Raw genomic sequence first — 17,162 nt, forward strand, 5'->3', positions numbered from 1 at the left:
TGGCTGGCTGGTAGTTCTGCTTGATTCACATGAAAGCCATTGGATAAAAGCCATGAGGTTAAGGTTATGTTATTTTGGAAACGTACTAAGAGGAAGGCACACTTGGCAAACCCTCACCGTGATCAACTCCCGCCCGGAAACCTATGTCCCCACTGTGGTAGGATGTGTGGATCCAGAATTGGCCTCCAGTCACTTATGGACTCATTGCTAAAACCGTGTTCATGGTAGACAATCTTACTCGGCTATGAGTGATAGAAGAAGAAGAAGAAGAAGAAGAAGAAGAAGAAGAAGAAGAAGAAGAAAAAGAAGAAGAAGAGGAAAGAATAATAATAATTTTGGCTTTTCACCACAAAGTTTAGGTCTCAATAATGCAAAAGACCTAATGAGGAAATACCTGCTGGATACTGAACAAAAGAAGAGCTCCCATTTCAGCTCGAATAAATCTATGGTCTTTCAGCAGAGGAAGATAAAGTGAGAATTGGGCCATCAAAGTTCAGGAATGTAGTCAAATTTCTAAAGCCATGAGATTCTTTTCAGTCATATAAATGGCTAAGAGAGACATTGCACATACTTTTGTAAATCAATAAAATATTTAATAAAAATACATATTATACACACACAAACACCTATACATGGCTAAGATATATAAAGTGGGGATTCTGACTCTTTCACCAGCAGCAGCTGTCTGTACTGCATTGCAAATTATTTTAAAAGCTGGTGCCATGGAGTTAAATGAGCAGCCTCCTAGATTACAGCCCAAGTCTGCCAGTACAGGAAATTAAATCCTTCCTATTCTCAATTTCTAGGAGTGTGTGTCCAACAATATATAGATAAGCATGAGTAATCCAAAAATTCTCTCTCTCTCTCTCTCTCTCTCTCTCTCTCTCTCTCTCTCTCTCTCTCATAAGATTAAATTATTAGGGGTTTTGAACATTAGTCTGCAGACGTTTCTACATGAATAGCCCAAAAGTGTAAATATTTGAATACAATCTGACCTTGAAGTACAAATAGAAATGAAGCCCATTATCATCCAAAAATTAAATTAGGGTTTATAATGAAAACAGTACTCCGCTATCAGAAATCATCTCTAGATGCAATACCAAACTAGAGAAGGGGGAAATATGTGATGATTTATACAGTACTACTACTACTTTTTTAATAAACAAAAACAAAAACTATTTTTTAATTTTAAAAAACTAAACATTTTACATAAAATACTCTGCTCAAAGTGTAAAGATGACAGAAATTAGGAAGGTGTAACGAAGGGTACAGAAATGGAGGAGGAGATAAGAGGGAAACATTGGGGGGGGGGAGAGTTGCATCTTCAGTGTTCATTTAAACCAGGCATATCCAAAGTCCATTTCAGGGGCCTAATTTGGCCCCTCTGGCAGTTTAATTCCTACAAAACCTCAACAATTTCAATCCTAAAAAAAGCTCAATAACTTTGGTTGGCCCTTTGGTCAGCCCTCACGGCCCTTGACTTCATCAAATCTGGCCCTCTTTGAAAAAAGTTCCGAGACGTCACTGATTTTAAACCAACACTTGAGAAACCTTTTCATTCCAAAGGATGCATTCCCTCTTGGCTGATGTTCAAAGGGCCGCATAACAGTGATGGGAGGGACCAGATACAAAAAGTGGGTGTAAACAAAAGTGAAAGTGGGTGCAGCAATGTGAAAGAGGTCAGAGGTTTCTTTTTTAAAAAAATAAATCCAGATATCTTTATTTCATTTTCTTCTTCACTCAAAAAAAAACAACTATGGGAGGTTTCCAGTCTTTAACAAATGTTAACCATGACTTTTCTCTGATTAAACATGTTAATTTTGCCATCTCCACCATGTCTGTGCAAGCAAGCAAGAGGAATTATCCCAGTTCAGGAACACATTCCAGCCAAGCAAAAGCAAGGCATGGAGCACAGCCAGTGAGAAGTTGTGGCCAGTGGAGGGGCAAATCCCAAGCAACAGCATAGAGAGAACTGTGTTCAGCCCCTGAGAATGAAGTTTCCCAAATACAAAATAAATAAAAAAATAGAAAAATTCCTTCCAGTAGCACCTTAGAGACCAACTAAATTTGTCGTTGGTATGAGCATTTGTGTGCATGCACACTTCTTCAGATACCTGGTATCTGAAGACCAACATGGCTACCTACCTATCCCAAATATAAAGCCATCCATATGTAAGAAGACAAAGTATTGCATATGAATGGAACACACAGAGTGGAGGAATGATGACTCTAAACAGAGCACGTTCCTACGAGTTGGTGAGTTAAAGGATACTGACAGAAAAGATGGAACATGGAATAAAAAAGAATTATTGATGGTCAAGGAGGGGAAGGGCCATAGCTCAGTGGTAGACCATCTACATCAGGTATCCCCAAACTTGGCCCTCCAGATGTTTTGGGACTACAATTCCCATCACCCCTGACCACTGGTCCTGTTAGTTAGGGATGATGGGAGTTGTAGTCCCAAAACATCTGGAGGGACCGAGTTTGGGGATGCCTGATCCACATTGTATGCAGAAGGTCCCAGGTTTAATCCCCGACATCTCCAGATAGGGCTGGAAAAGTCCCCCTGTCTGAAACCCTGGGAAGCCATTGCTATTCTGGATAGACAATGCTGAGCTAGATTGACTTCTGTTCCTATGAGGAAATGCAAGCACTTAAAAGCAGGAGTCAGAAATGATCAAAAACCTGAAAGCAGAAGAAAACATTATAGGTGGCAATGAGAATTAAACAAGCCTGAATTAAATATACAGTCATAGAATCATAGAGTTGGAAGAGACCACCAGGGCCATCCAGTCCAACCCCCTGCCAAGCAGGAAACACCATCAAAGCTTTAAGTACATTGGGAGACATCAAGCATCGTCCAAGCAGACTTCCACAATGGGACTTCCCATTCTTCTCACAAATGCTTCTCCTAGGTGCACAGGGGCCTGCCTGTGTGGGAGGGAAGGAAAGAAGGTCCATACTGCCAACAAAAATGCATTCCATGGGAAGGCAACCACAGCCGAATACTAAACACATTACTGACAACATGAGAGATAACCAATGTTTCAGTTCTAACAGGAGAAAGAAATTAAATTTGAACCTGGAATACCGTGTTTTGGTTGAAATCTTGGCGAATGGTTGGCAAGTAAAACTTTTTTTTAAAAAAAGTACATCTGTAGTATATGAGTCTTATTCACAAACAGCACAAGGCAGAACCCACATTCTACTACAAAGAAATGGCAAACCATCTGTCAGATGGACATGGCACATAGACGTTAATGAAACAGGAAACAGTGGCTGCCACATTTTGCGGCAGGAGCATAAGAACGGTAATACATGGTAATACTCAAATCCATTAACTTGAAATATTATTGCCACGTTTCAGTAGCATGGAGTAAGTGGTTGGAGGAGTGCAGCACTAAAGACAAGTGCTGGTGACACAGAAAGCCGTTCCAGGAATTCATTATTTCTGAAACAGAACAGGAGGCAAGTTCCTCAGTGTCTGTACCAATGCCAAACCACAGAAGGCAGAGAGGGTTTAAGCATTCAGGAAAACAAGGCTGAAGATGTCCATTAATTGCACAGCCTATTTCTATGCATAAAATCAAAACACAACTGATAAATCAGCAACGTGAAAATGAATTTGAAAGTTTCAGTGATGGGTTTGAAACGAACTGCAACAGAATGATTATTTTTTAAATCAAATTATTTCAAGAAATCAGAAATAGGAAAAAGCAACTCATTTTAATTTGGCAATAAACTACCATGATCACCCAACTTAACACATTAAGACTGCTGTCCTATACACCATGAGTTGGAAAAGCTGGTCTCAGGAAGGCTTCCATGCACAGCTGCCTGGCTGCTGTATATAATAATTGCAATTTTAGATCATTTAGGGCCACTTCAAGCACAACCTTTTTCCTCCAGGATACAGCCTTTACACTAAGGCTGCTCATCTCAGCTGCACAGCAGCAGTTTTTTAAAAGCATTCCTCCTGGGAAATACATGTAACTAAATGCATTGGAGTTTAAACTTATACAGTGGTACCTCGGTTTAAGAACAGTGCGGTTTAAGGACAATTTGGTTTACAAATTCCGCAAAACCAGAAATAGTGTCCCGGTTTGAGAACTTTACCTCAGTCTAAGAACGGAATCCGAACAGTGGAAGGGCACAGGCGGCGGGAGGCCTCATTAGGGAAAGCGTGCCTAAGTTTAAGAACGGTTTCGGTTTAAGAACGGACTTCCAGAACGGATTAAGTTCATTAAGCAAGCTCCCACTGTAACTTGGTACAGCAGGAAATGGTGGTTTTGTTCCTCACACATATCACCATGTAACACATAGGTTTATGTTTATTTAATTAATTATTCATTGAATTTCTATACTGCCCTTCATCCAAGGATCACAAGGCGGTTTACAACATAAAAATTATTTTTTAAAAAACGTATAACAGAGTAACAAACAAAAAGAGTAACACACACACACCCTTGCAAAGGATAGGTTACTGGATTTGTCTTGATGGCACACAACTAAAAAAAGGATACACTACCTAATACATGTATCCCCAAAAATGGTCTGCAGCAACAAGTTGCATGGATTTTCTTCTGCTCTAGACAGACACCAGTTGCCGCAGCAACTGATTGCTGGCAAGTTTTTTTAAAAAGTCAGGAAAGATTGGCCATAGTGGTAGAAAAGAGCTGCATACTTTTAAAATATTCTGAACACACTTTTAAAATTAATATATAGATGTCATTTTACTCTATTAAGATGCGGCAACTCAATTAAGAAAGCATCCTCGACAATGTGCTGGAGAGGGTGTAGCACAGTTGGTATGACATTCCATAAGTGGTGGCTATGTGAACATATGCAGCCATTCTTGGAGAGAGCCTTTATAGAAATAACTAATGTTACAAACTAGCAGGGACACTGTAATCCAAGTCTGGGTTTACCGGCAATATTCAAAGAAGACCAGCTCAATTTACAGTACGTACAAGGAACTTACTACTTTTCTTTCAGTGACAGCACGACTCCCAACATAGCACATAGAATTGGAAAGGACATCACATCACATGATGGAGACAGACTGTATGGACAATTGCTATATCGGAAAAACTGACAAAAAGGGTGCACACCTTGAACAGCACACATGATGCAGATGACTTTGTTGAAATATATGGTAGCTGCCGTTCATAAAATTTTCTAACATTCCCGCAACTGGCATCCGCAGAGTTCACAAACACGATTGTGGCAGGACATAATAAATGTATCATCTGTCCCAGAAAGGAGTGGGGAGGTGCAAAGAGGAACTTTGTGTTGTGATTATAATTTGTTGAAAACCCAATAAAAATCTTTATTAAAAAAATATTTTGAATGCATCTACTGTCATCGTTCTTGTCTCTCCTTCCAACAATACTATAAAATGCATCCGAATTTGCTGAAGTTACACTGTAGCTATTTTAACAATCCCCTTTAGCTACCAAATTTTTAGGTGAAATTGCCTCTTACTCTGAACCCCAATTCCCCAAAAATAAACTGGATTCAGATGCAATTCTTGTGATATTATTACAGATATTGGGGTGGGGTGAGAGAGATGTGCATTTAATCATCCATCTGTCCTAGAGATCTAGAAATACCATCTAACTATTGCAATGTGGTTGTAATTCTTATCTTGGAGCTTTCATCTTCTTCTAAATAAAAATTTGTCATTATTTCTGCTGTCCCATCAATACCTTCAAAAGTAAACTATCCTTATGCCTGAATCATGGATTTACATCTTCCTAGCTTTGGACAAACTTAGCCTGAGCAAACAAAAGCTGTCTGATATGTTTCTAAATGTCTGCCTCAATATAGATTGGGTTTCTCATATATATCTACATCAATATCATAAACACACACCTGCCCATCTTATTGAACCCTATACATCCAAAGTTAAAAGCATCTAAGAGAGATCCACATGCAAAAGCATTACTTATGCTGTTGAAATAGGTAAGCATCTGAATACCATGTTCCATCTGCATGGTGATGTTTATCTAAGCCGTGCTGAACAGGCTACATGCATCCACCAACTGACTAGCTGCTGCAATCCGTTGATTAGAGTCACTGGTTTCAATGGGAAGATTCCAATATATTTTTATACTTAATTCAGATTCATAAGCACTCATGACTTTATTAACCAATTCTCTTGCAACCTGAAAATCCTTTCTGGCCCCTTCCATACCATTCCTGAAAGCAATGCCTCTTCCTCCAGGCCAAGGACAGCCCATCCACAAGGCAAAGCGAGGCAATTGCCTCAGGTGGCAGGATCCTCCGGGCCAACAGATCAAGCCTCCAAGAAATGAATCACCCACTGCTACTGCCTCCGCAATGGGGCAAAGACAGTTATGGCACAATCCTTGGAGGCCAGATCTGCTTCCTCCTAGGCAGTTCCACAACGCTGCCTCTACAGTGGCCTCTTGGCTAATAGGAGATGCTGCTTGTCTCCAGGGAGAGACCATCAGCAGTGCCTCCTATTTGGCAAGAGGCTGCTGTGCAAGGAAACCTCTAGAGACCTCTTGGTGAATAACAGGAACTGCTGGTATTTTCCCAACACTGGAGACTCCTGGACTCTGCACCCACCTGGCATGATTCAGAGCAGGCCCCTTTCCCTGCAGCGCTGGTCTTCGATCCCCACTTCAACTGTCGGGTAAGGTTGCTTTGATTCCCACCCCTGGTTCTCATTGTAGATCTTCACTCATCCCTTCTTCCCAGTTCACCTCCAGTGCCAAAATGTTTTGGGCCAGCCGTGCTCCAGGCCTTTGCAAATCAGCATTAGGCTGTTCTGGCATTTAGAAGAACAATTTATCTGTGTCACACATATTACAGTATATAGCCATCAGCAGGCAGCACCAACCACACTGGTCTCTCTCTCTCTACTAGCACACAAGACACCCTGTGAACAGTCAAACTCTTGTTAATGAGACTGCTAAACTAGGTAAAAAAATATTCCAGTTAATTCACTTAAATCCAATTGAATTGACACAATGTGGTGGACTTGCATGGCTGAAAGGAGGCAAGAGATGTTCCCTAAAACAAAACACATAACTTTCTTTCAGTCTCTCTCAAAAATTATTCCCTAATAAGTTCAATAAGCAATATCTGTGTTGCAGGGGGTTGTTGTTTTAAATTTCCAACGCTTTCGTCCTCCTTGCATCCACAGACGCTACAGCTTTGGTGCTGGTGTGTTTCTTTTAACAATACAAATAAAAAAAGGAGAAAGAGCATCATGGCACCTGACTCAGGATAATCCTTCATGGATCAGATGAAGTGGAAGGTAGTTCACATAGAAGCGTGTAACATAATAAATTAGTTGGTTTTTATGGTGTCACAAGACACTCTTGATCTTTTTACTGCAGCAGCTACCCCTCTGGAAAAAGAAAAGAAAGAAAGGTCACAGACCCTTCTGCTATGCATCCTAAAATGAAAAAGAGAAAAAAACACAGAAAAATTTGCCCTCTCCATAATAGCCCAAGCATGTTTTAAACAGAGCTGAGTGGGTCTTTCCAAGTAAGTATGAACAGGACTGAAGCTTCCACCGATTGTATCCAATGAAATCAAACCAAACTGACATTTTCTTTTCTCCCCCCCCCCCCCACCTATAGAATGGATGCATGTACACCATTTTTAAGTCAACATAGTAATAATATTCTTTCTTTGCCAAAGTGGAAAAGATTAAAAGCTCTATATTAAAAATAAAAATATAAAAACCAGAGCAAATGGGGATTATTAGTAAAGCCTTTCAAAGCAGTTTTCAGCCTTCGTTGTATTCTTCATAAATAAGGAATTGATTAAAAAAAAAAACCAACGCACAGCTGCCCAAGTTATATTTTACCAACCCATTACAATTCCACTAAACGGATAGTCAAACCACAAAATGACTTGAAGTCTAAGAACAAACCCTGATCTTGACAATAGTGGCAAAAAAACCACTGGTATATTAAGCACGGAGGCAGGATCTGTAAAGAAAAGTACCGAAATTGTTCTCCAAAAGAAGGGGGGCCGAGAGAAAGCAACATTAAAAATATTCAGATTTAACCTTGAGCACAGCAGAAACATCGCTCTGGTTTAAGTCAACCAACAGTTAGCAGAATGCTTGAAGAAGACCTAAGACTCTGACAACCACAAAAACCCATCATCACTGAAGGGGGAAACCAAGTTCAGCTTTACCGAGTCTAATAACCTACACGCAAAAGCCATGGGGGGGCGCACATACTCAAGGTGCCCAACATGCCCTTCATTCTGAGCCCTCGAGCATTTGCCCTCGTTCCCAGCGCCGCCACCCGAATCCGCAGTGACGAACAGGCACATGGAGCCCCAGCCGTCTGGTCTGCCCGTGTGCGTGCAGACAAGATGCCCGAGGACCCCTCTCCCTACTAGAGAGGGCTGGAGAGAAACGGCCCAGGGCATCGAGGCAGTTGTTTAACGCCAAACCGACATGGAAATTGGAGTGAGGGGAGGTCAGGGAGGAGATCTGCATAGAAGGGCTTAGGGCAACAAGACGTGACTGCGCGAATTCGATGCGAGAGGGAGAGAGGGAGATCTCTCCTCCAGCAAGTGCCAAGAGGGGAAATTGCACAGAGATAAGAGCACAACCCCGGCTGTGAAAAGAAGAAGGGAGGCGATGGAAGGAGGAGGGGATCCGGCGAATCCATAGGCAGATGGAAACCCAGGGAAACGGGTGGGAGAAGGGAGGGCGAGAGATGAGACCGGCGGAAAGAGCAGGCAAGATCGCGAGGGGGATAAGGAGAAATTGTAGCTGGAGCCTCCCCAGGGCGGGCGCTTCCAAAGGGCTCGGACGGGAGGACACCAAGGCGCAGGCGAGGCACGTCTCCGCGCCGGGCTTACCTGGCAGTCGCTGCCGGTGACCCCCGGCGGGCAGGCGCAGCTATAGGCAGGCTGGGGCGAGAGGAAAAGCAGCGGCAGGAGGTGAGGCACGGCGGGCAGCTTGGCCAGCGCCGAGGAGCAGGTGCCGTTGTTCCGGCAGGGCTGGCTGAGGCAGGGGTCGGCGGGGCTGTCGAGGGGCGCAGCGGCGGCGGTCGGCCCGGCGAGACAGGCGCGGCGCTGGGCCAGGCTGAGGAGCAGCAGGAGGAGCGGGGCGGCGCGGGGCATGGTGGCTGGTCCCGGGGGCTCCCGGGGCGAAGGCGAGAAGAGAGTCCGGGTCTCGGTTCTCCGGCTCCCGGCGAGAAGAAGTCGAGGCGCAGGAGACGCCTCAGCGGCTACCCGGCTCTGGCAACGCGCGGGCGGAGACTGGGGAGGGAGTGGCCGGCATGGAGAAGCGGCGGCGCCGGCAGCCGGAAGAGGGCGCTCCAGCCGAGCGCAACACAGCCGAGAGCGCACTGGCGCTAAGAGGGGCGCAGGAGGCCGGGAGAGTGCAGGGAGAAGGGCGGTGACGCACACGCGCCCACGGGCAAGCTGGGTCCTTGGTGAGAGAGTTCACCTCCTGGGCGCCATTACGTCACTGAGAGGTAATAGGACGACAAGGGGCAGCTGGGCAGGATTCAAATCCTCAGCGAGCTTGTTGGGTGACCTTGGAGCCAGAGTCCACCTCGCAGGGTGGTTGTGACGATGGGGTAGGGCGGGAACGAGGAAAACCCATGTAAGCTGTTTTGAGCTCTGTGGAGGGAGAACACAACAACAACAACAACAACAACAACAACAACAACAACAACAACAACAACAACAACAACAACAACAACAACAACGGGATAGCCAGGAGAGCAGAATAGGGAAAAGGTGTAACAACTACCGGTACAACTACTACTACTACTACTCTCCATGAGTACCAGAGTGTGATTTGCAAGGCAGGCTCCATTCCTCCTGGCTGTCCTTGGCTGCTGTGCCTCTTCCTCGAAAGTGCGAGGAGCTCCATGGGCCTCGTGGCCTTGAGGTTGGGCCACGAATGAACCAGCTGGTGCGCCTAGAAAAGAGACAGGAAAGGGGGCGCCCGGAGGCTTCTTCCTCAGGATATCCGGCACCTGCTTCTGAGTTGCAGCCCATCCTAAAAACACGCAGACACACACGCGTGGACGTTTCCCTGTCCCTTAACAGCAGCGGGATTCATGCTTTACAGAATATGGCGTCCTTGTCCCCGGTGAATTTGAGAAGGTGTGACTGGTTCTCATTCTCAATCAGTCTCAATTTTAAGAAACAAAGATAAATCCTAAAATAATCAACACTTCCATTCTCAGACCATGGATTGTCCTGACGGTCCTGTAGCAAAAAGGTCGACACCATACCCCTTCGAAAGGAAAGTTGTTGTGAGGTTTGGGGAACCTCAGCGATTTGCAGAAGTACATAATAATCTCCCTAGGGGGGAGTGCAGATGGACCCCCAAACTGATAGCAGAAGATTAATTATGTTCAGTGAACAGAATGCCAACTGTTGAGGGGGGGGGTGAAGGATTAATAAAGTTAATCCGAGGCGCGATTATTGCTGGTTGAAAACTGGAGTATCTTGAAAAAAGAGTGTGGCCGGCTGGAACCCCAACCAGAATGCATTCCGCACGCCATCATTTTGACCCACTTGTTATCTGCACAATTGCCCGTTGCCAACACTATGTCTCCTTGTCACTCTCGAAAAAGTCAAAATAAAACGAAGCTGGACATTAGTTGAGTTGCACCAGTAGAGTAGCCAAACACAGGCAACACATTGCTTCCTCTCCCCTCCCACCCCAGGAAAACATCCATCTTTGAATAGGGAAAGAATTGGGTAGCGGTTGCAGTTTTCTAATGCATCCCACCCTCTTCAGGAACTGGCTTCGGAAGCGAGCGCAATGGCAACTCCAAGAATGTGGCAGCGAAGGCCATACACTTCTGCTGCCTCACAGGTAGAAGCAGTGGATCATCCTGCGATTGGGGGGCAGTGCCCCATTAGCCCTAATGAGCCAGCAAAAGCACAAATGCACACATGTATCATTTTGCACTAAACCTGGCGCAAGAACAAGCTTACATAAGCTAGCATGTACCCACAACTGCTGCTTTGCTTGTGGAAACAACATCTGCTATGGTGATGGGGAGAGGAACTTAGGCAGGAGGAGAGTTGGCGACCTCCCCAGCCAGCATTCATTCAGCCACTGTGAAAGGAGGAAGTGGGAGGGCTGGTGCTGTTTCTCCAGATCAAATATTGGCCTCTGCTCACCAGGATGGAGAAACTGGCGGTAAGTGGTGATGGAAACAGATGACGAGAACTGGAGTAGTTGACATATGGTAGGTGGCATGGAAGAGAGGTCAGCCCTCTGCAAAATATAATGGACATTTAAGTATTTATAGAGAGGAGCTGTAGCTCAATGGTAGAGCACCTGCAGAAGGCCCCAGATTTAATCTGTAGCATAAATAATTAGGTAGCAGGTGCTGGTCAAGACCTCTGCCTGAAATTTTGGTGAACCACTACTGGTTAGACAAGACTGAGTGCAGTGATCTAAGGCAGGTTCATATTGCCAGCTCTTATATAAAATAGCAACTTCCCAGGATTGTGTGTGACGGCAACTGAAAGTGTTGCCTGAATTAAGCCAAACTGATTGCTCAGATTGAATTTGTTACTAGACTAATCACAGTCTAGTCTAATCAAGTTGATGTGAAGGGCAATGCATTTTTCCATTACAGTACTTCTCAATGTCTTCCACTCCTTGTATGCCGAGTTTTCATGTGATACACTTGGTGCCACACTAACTCCCTCTACAGGCCTTACAGTTCATATTATTATTATTAATTTTATTATTATTTATTGTGTTCTTTACCTGCCCTTCACCAGAAGGTCCCAGGGCAGCTTACAGAGTATAAAAAGCAATGCAATTAAACACTTAAATAGTATCCTTAAAAAGTATCCTGCCCATAACTCCAAAATAATTCCATACAAAATTTTACAGGGAGGCAGAAAAATCAAGTTACTCAGTTTTCAACTTTGTATTCACAAGCTCATGAACCCCAAGCCTCTTCCTCTGTGCTATTGAGTACCATCACAATTTCTGGCAATGTTATGGTGTCAATATGTACAGACACACAGGCTCCCAAAGACACAGGCTCCCTACTGGACATGAAGTCTTAAATGTAGAATGTTGAGGGTGAAATTCTATATGAAGATAGCCTCAAAACAGAACAATTTAAACAAAGGTACTTCATAGGAAAAGTGAAATCTGAATCCAGGTCCAGACCTCCTCAATCCAGGTCCTCTGTCCACTAAACCATGTTTGATGGGAAGGGGAATTGTTCTCTCCTGCCTTCCCAGGCTCTCGAAAACACATTTGTTTATGCCCAGGGGAACCCCAAGCAATCACAAACACCCAGTTGTGCTTTCACACACATACTTCTAATAAATATATTAATTTGTGGGTACGAATCAATATGAGCAATAGAAGATATATTGGGATATACTAGTAGATCTCGGAGTGATTTGCAGTAGATCTTGCCTCCCAACGCTTTGACAACAGTAGCTAAAAAAAAAGAAGACGAAGGAATGAATTCCTCCCCCTTCTAAATTTGTCTGTTTATTCATTCATTGATTAAATGTACCATATATACCACCCTTCTTCCCAAAGGACCCCAGGGCTGCATGAGATTAAGAAAATTTAGGAGGAAAATCAGGACTGGAATTGTGTGCGACAGGACTATGAATTCAGTTCTGATGCTGAAAACAAATTCCTGGGCTGTGCATATGCTCAGAAGCACCCAATCTTTAACTCTTAGAGCAGGTCCCTGCTCACATGCCAGCCACTATTTTGCAGCTCACTCTGCTTTTAGATTTCTGGTCCTAGTAACGTAAAAATAAAAATTAAGTTGATCCGCCCAGTCTCCCTCTGCAGCAGTGTCAGGCAGACTTCAGGCTTGCCTGATCTACTTTATTTTTTTAGTGGGAGATAAATGAACTCAACAAAACCCTCAGGGGAACAAATCCTCTATTTGTCATGAATTGCTATTATTGCACAGCCCTCAGCAGGCCAGTGTGATGCATTGCAGACTAAGAGTCCACATGAAACTATGCCAGGCATAGGCAAACTCCAGCTCTCCAGATGTTTAAGACTACAATTCCCATCATCCCTGACCACTGGTCCTGTTAGCTAGGGATAATGGGAATTGTAGTCCCAAACATCGGAGGGCCAGAGTTTGCCTATGCCTGAACTATGCCTTCACAACTATTACAGAGTTACTGGTTTAAAAAGGCATACTGAGAACAGGACACCAGTCATCTTCTCAAACTTTTTTATTGAGTCTCCTTGAAAGCTATATGGCAGCTGTAACCTTGAAACATGGTTACGTCTCCCTGCAAGGAAAGTATGTATTGAATTTCTGCCTGCATTGTTTATCAAGAAGTAAATATGATCTGAACATACCGCCAACCTGTAATATTACAGGTGAGCATCCATGGGCCATTTCGAGATGTGAAGGAGCACTTCACAGAGAGCCCATGTGATGTAGTGGTTAAAGTGTTGGACCTAGGACCTGGGTTGAAAACACTCCCTGGGTGACCTTGGACTATTGATCCACATAACAAACATGACAGGGTCATTGTGAAGATAAATTTGGGGAGAATAACCCTGTATGACACATGACCTCCTAGGAGAAAAAATGGGATGTAATATAGCTGTAACTTCCAGTCCCAGAAAACAATTTCAGCTGTGTTCCTTCACTTCCTATAATTGTTTCATCTTTCTTTGAAAGGCAGACAGTAGAAGTTATCTAGTGAGTCTGGTTGTGGCTTGAATGCCTCAATTCTCTTAAGCAAAGGGGCTTTGAAAAAATGTTCTGCATCGCTTGAACAGCAACCTTATGCCCACTTACTAGCATGTAAGCCCCATTGGACTTAGTGGAACTTACTTCTGAGTAAACATGAATATAACTGCAATGCATGAAGTAACCATTCGGCTGTTTCACAAAGAAAACACACACACACACACACACACACACACACACACACGTAACATGAATTAACATCTACCCTGGCTAGAATGTACAGTCAGTTTACAACTATCTGCTGTTTTCTGTCCTGCATTAACAGCATTCACAAACAATTCCTATCAGGCTAAGGTCTGGATTCAAAAGTTTGCATGATGAACCTCCTGCACAAGCACCAGGCCTTTTCAGCCCCAGCCCCATCCCACAACCAACAGAAATGTTGAATGTTGAGGAGGGCTCTGGGGGCAGAGTGGGATGGGGTAACTAGAGAGAGAGGCACAGAAATGTGAGTAGCCATAACACCTTGCTCAGCCAGCTTGGGAAGGGCGAAAGAGCCTTACCTCCCCACCCTCAGTCATGTCCAGCTGAGCAACAGCCTCTCCCAGGCAGGCCATAGCTTTAAGAACAGCAAAAGCCTCTGGGAAGAGAGAAGAGGACTCGAGGAGGCGGAATCTTTTAATAATTTCACAAGTTATGTGGTCTTGTTGCTCAATTCAATCTTCCCACTTTTTTAAAATGTGTTGTGGTATTTTATGGTATGAACTGTAAGTTTGTTGCTATTTTTATTGATTATAATTTAGGAATGATTTATTGTAATGGTTGAGAGTGAATTTCTGTTTAGTTATTATCTGCTGATATTCTGAGAGTTTAATAATTATATTCTAATGCATTATTGACTGTTATATTAACTCTCTTTTTTATTAGGACTTATTTAAAAAAGGACTCACTGGACCTTCTCCCCATTCATGTGGGTGGAAGTGCCATTGGCTTCAACAGATCTTACACACAGTGTAAAAAGATGCACAGGACAAAGCCACATAAAGCACTCTTGGAATCACTTGTAACAAAGCCACGGCCAATCTGTCTCCTGGCAAGAAAGGCTATTGGCTTTCCAAGCTGCATCACATCCTATCAACAATACTGTTCTGATTGACAAGGTCACATGACAAAGAGGCGACGTACCTTTTCTGGATACTAAGATAAAATTATACATTGAGTGCTTTGTTTTTATTTCCCAGAGTTCTCATTACTTGAGCAAAAGATGCATACACACACAAACACACATTACCCTCACCTCAGGGAACAATTTGGCTGCATTTTCTGCTGTTGTTTTCATAGACCCGCAAACATTTTAAATCAGCACATAAAGCGGAAATAAGGAACCAGATGCAAGTGAGTGGTTTTGCATTCTTTTGCTGTAATCAGTTAATTTGTTAGCAGCACACACAGCCCAATACTGGCAGCTATTAAGGAAAATAAACACTGAGGAAAACATGGCTTAATTGTTCTTGATTGTGCTGGAGCAGTCCCTTTAATCATGTATCTTGTGCCTGACCAATATTATTAATAATTTCGATTTAGAAATGGCACTAACTGTAAAGCTGTCATATTTGCAGTGAGCACATTCTGCGATTCCCCAGGAGCCCAGAGTTATGCTCTGCTGTGCATATTTGGAATCCATATTTAAATCACAGAGTTCTCTCAAAAGAGTTCTGTATGCCTTGCACAACTCTTTATATCCAAGTGTGGAGTTATTATGGGAATCAATCTGTGATTAGGTATGCGCGTGTGCATGTTTCGTGAACAGGGAAATCCAGGGGATTTAAAAATATCTTTATTTGCTATTTATCCAAAACAGAATGATCTCCTCTAATTCTTTCAGCTACTCGGATACGGATAATCCTCAGATATAAGGTTGAGTAAGACTGTCAGTGATTCAAGCTGCACTAATAAGCTATTAGGCTAACGATACATTTCAAACCCAAGCAAGGGTAAATAAAGGGAAAAACTTGACTCTCTGTTGCATATAGGATGAATAATATGTTCACGGGTAATTGGCTAAAATAACATTTATGTATACCCACTATTAAAGAGATATTCTACTTAAGACTCAATCTTGCAAGTGGAAATTCAGTTAAATACTGCTGAGGATACGAAGTAAAAGGAAGGAACCATAGGAGCTATTGACAAGTTGGCATTTAATACGTTTTACTTTATTTGTCACCTTATAGCAGGGATGGGGAACCTAAAACCTCCCAGTTGTTGCTGGGTTACAACTCCCATCATCGCTGACCTTGGGCCACAATGCCTGAGATTTATGGGAGCTGGAGTCCAACAATGGATGGGTGGCCACAGGCTCTCCACCTTTCCCTGGCCTAGAATGGTCTCTGATAAATGTTGACCTCCTTGCCCCCAAACAGGTGCCTGTGCACATGTGAAACTGTTGACTTTGTAAGATTTGTTTCACACTGTTCAGCAGGCAGCAGCTTAAACAAAACTTCTGTGTTCGTATAGTCAACTGAAGCTGTCAACAGTTTCATGGTAATTTTTAATAAACCAAATAAAAGTTCACTAGTATGCATGAACACTTACACATCACAGTATTTATTTTCTGTCAAGTGCTTAAAGTCTTCTCTTTCCTCATTGCTTCCCCCCACTTTCTGCAGGAAAGATCCCAAATGTTCTCAGTTCACAGAAACAACAAAGCATTCTGTTCTGATAGACTTACAGTAATCATCTCAGACCTTATAGCCCCGTTTCCAGTAAAACACAGAATGACACATCCTTCACACACAAATGAGTGGTACGTTGTATGTGTGTTGAATGACAAAGGGTTATAAATTCAGGCCTATAGTGTAGCAAAGTGGAACTAAGTGTCAGTAAGAGTTAACAAGCAGTCTGGGCCAAGTAGGAAACAATGGGTTGCACTTCGTGCTAATGGAACAACTTCCACTGTGCAACAGTTAAGTTCCACTGAACTCAATAGGATTTGCTTATGAGTAGACATGCAGAGGATTGCACTGTTCATCATGAACATGAAAGAGCTATCACCTTGTAAAGTGGATTTCATTGTTAAAAAATTGCTTTACAACTTTTGGGCTGTACCTGGTGGTCTCTTGCAGCTAGAATAAGGGCTCTTGCAGTGTCAGGAGCAAGGCAGCAGTAAATCACACCGTGCAGTTGGAGTTAACTCTTTATTAGCAAAAACATGATCAGCACAGGAGTGTCAGGCCTAATGAGCACAGCAACTCATCTCTGCTATGTCTTTCCCCCATGAAACAGTTGCTGAGACTGAAGGTTCCTGCCTCCACACAGCTACCAGTGTGGTGTAGTGGTTAAGAGCGGTAGACTCGTAATCTGGTGAGCCGGGTTTACGTCCCCGCTCCTCCACATGCAGCTTCTGGGTGACCTTGGGCTAGTCACACTTCTCTGAAGTCTCTCAGCCTCACTCACCTCACAGAGTGTTTGTTGTGGGGGAGG

General features: G+C 43.4%; 1 protein-coding gene across 1 annotated transcript in view; it reads right to left on the reverse strand.

Annotated features, from left to right (window-relative positions):
• DNER (delta/notch like EGF repeat containing) overlaps nt 1–9,280 on the reverse strand; it is a 105,540-nt gene extending 96,260 nt beyond the window's left edge. The window contains exon 1 of the mRNA XM_035134007.3: nt 8,860–9,280. Coding sequence (XP_034989898.3) covers nt 8,860–9,123 — 264 coding nt within the window. The 5' untranslated portion in view covers nt 9,124–9,280. The remainder of the gene's footprint in view (nt 1–8,859) is intronic.
• Nucleotides 9,281–17,162: the final 7,882 nt, after the last annotated feature.

This window comes from Zootoca vivipara, chromosome 5, assembly GCF_965207765.1.
Source record: "Zootoca vivipara chromosome 5, rZooViv2.hap1.1, whole genome shotgun sequence".
NCBI lineage: Eukaryota > Metazoa > Chordata > Lepidosauria > Squamata > Lacertidae > Zootoca > Zootoca vivipara.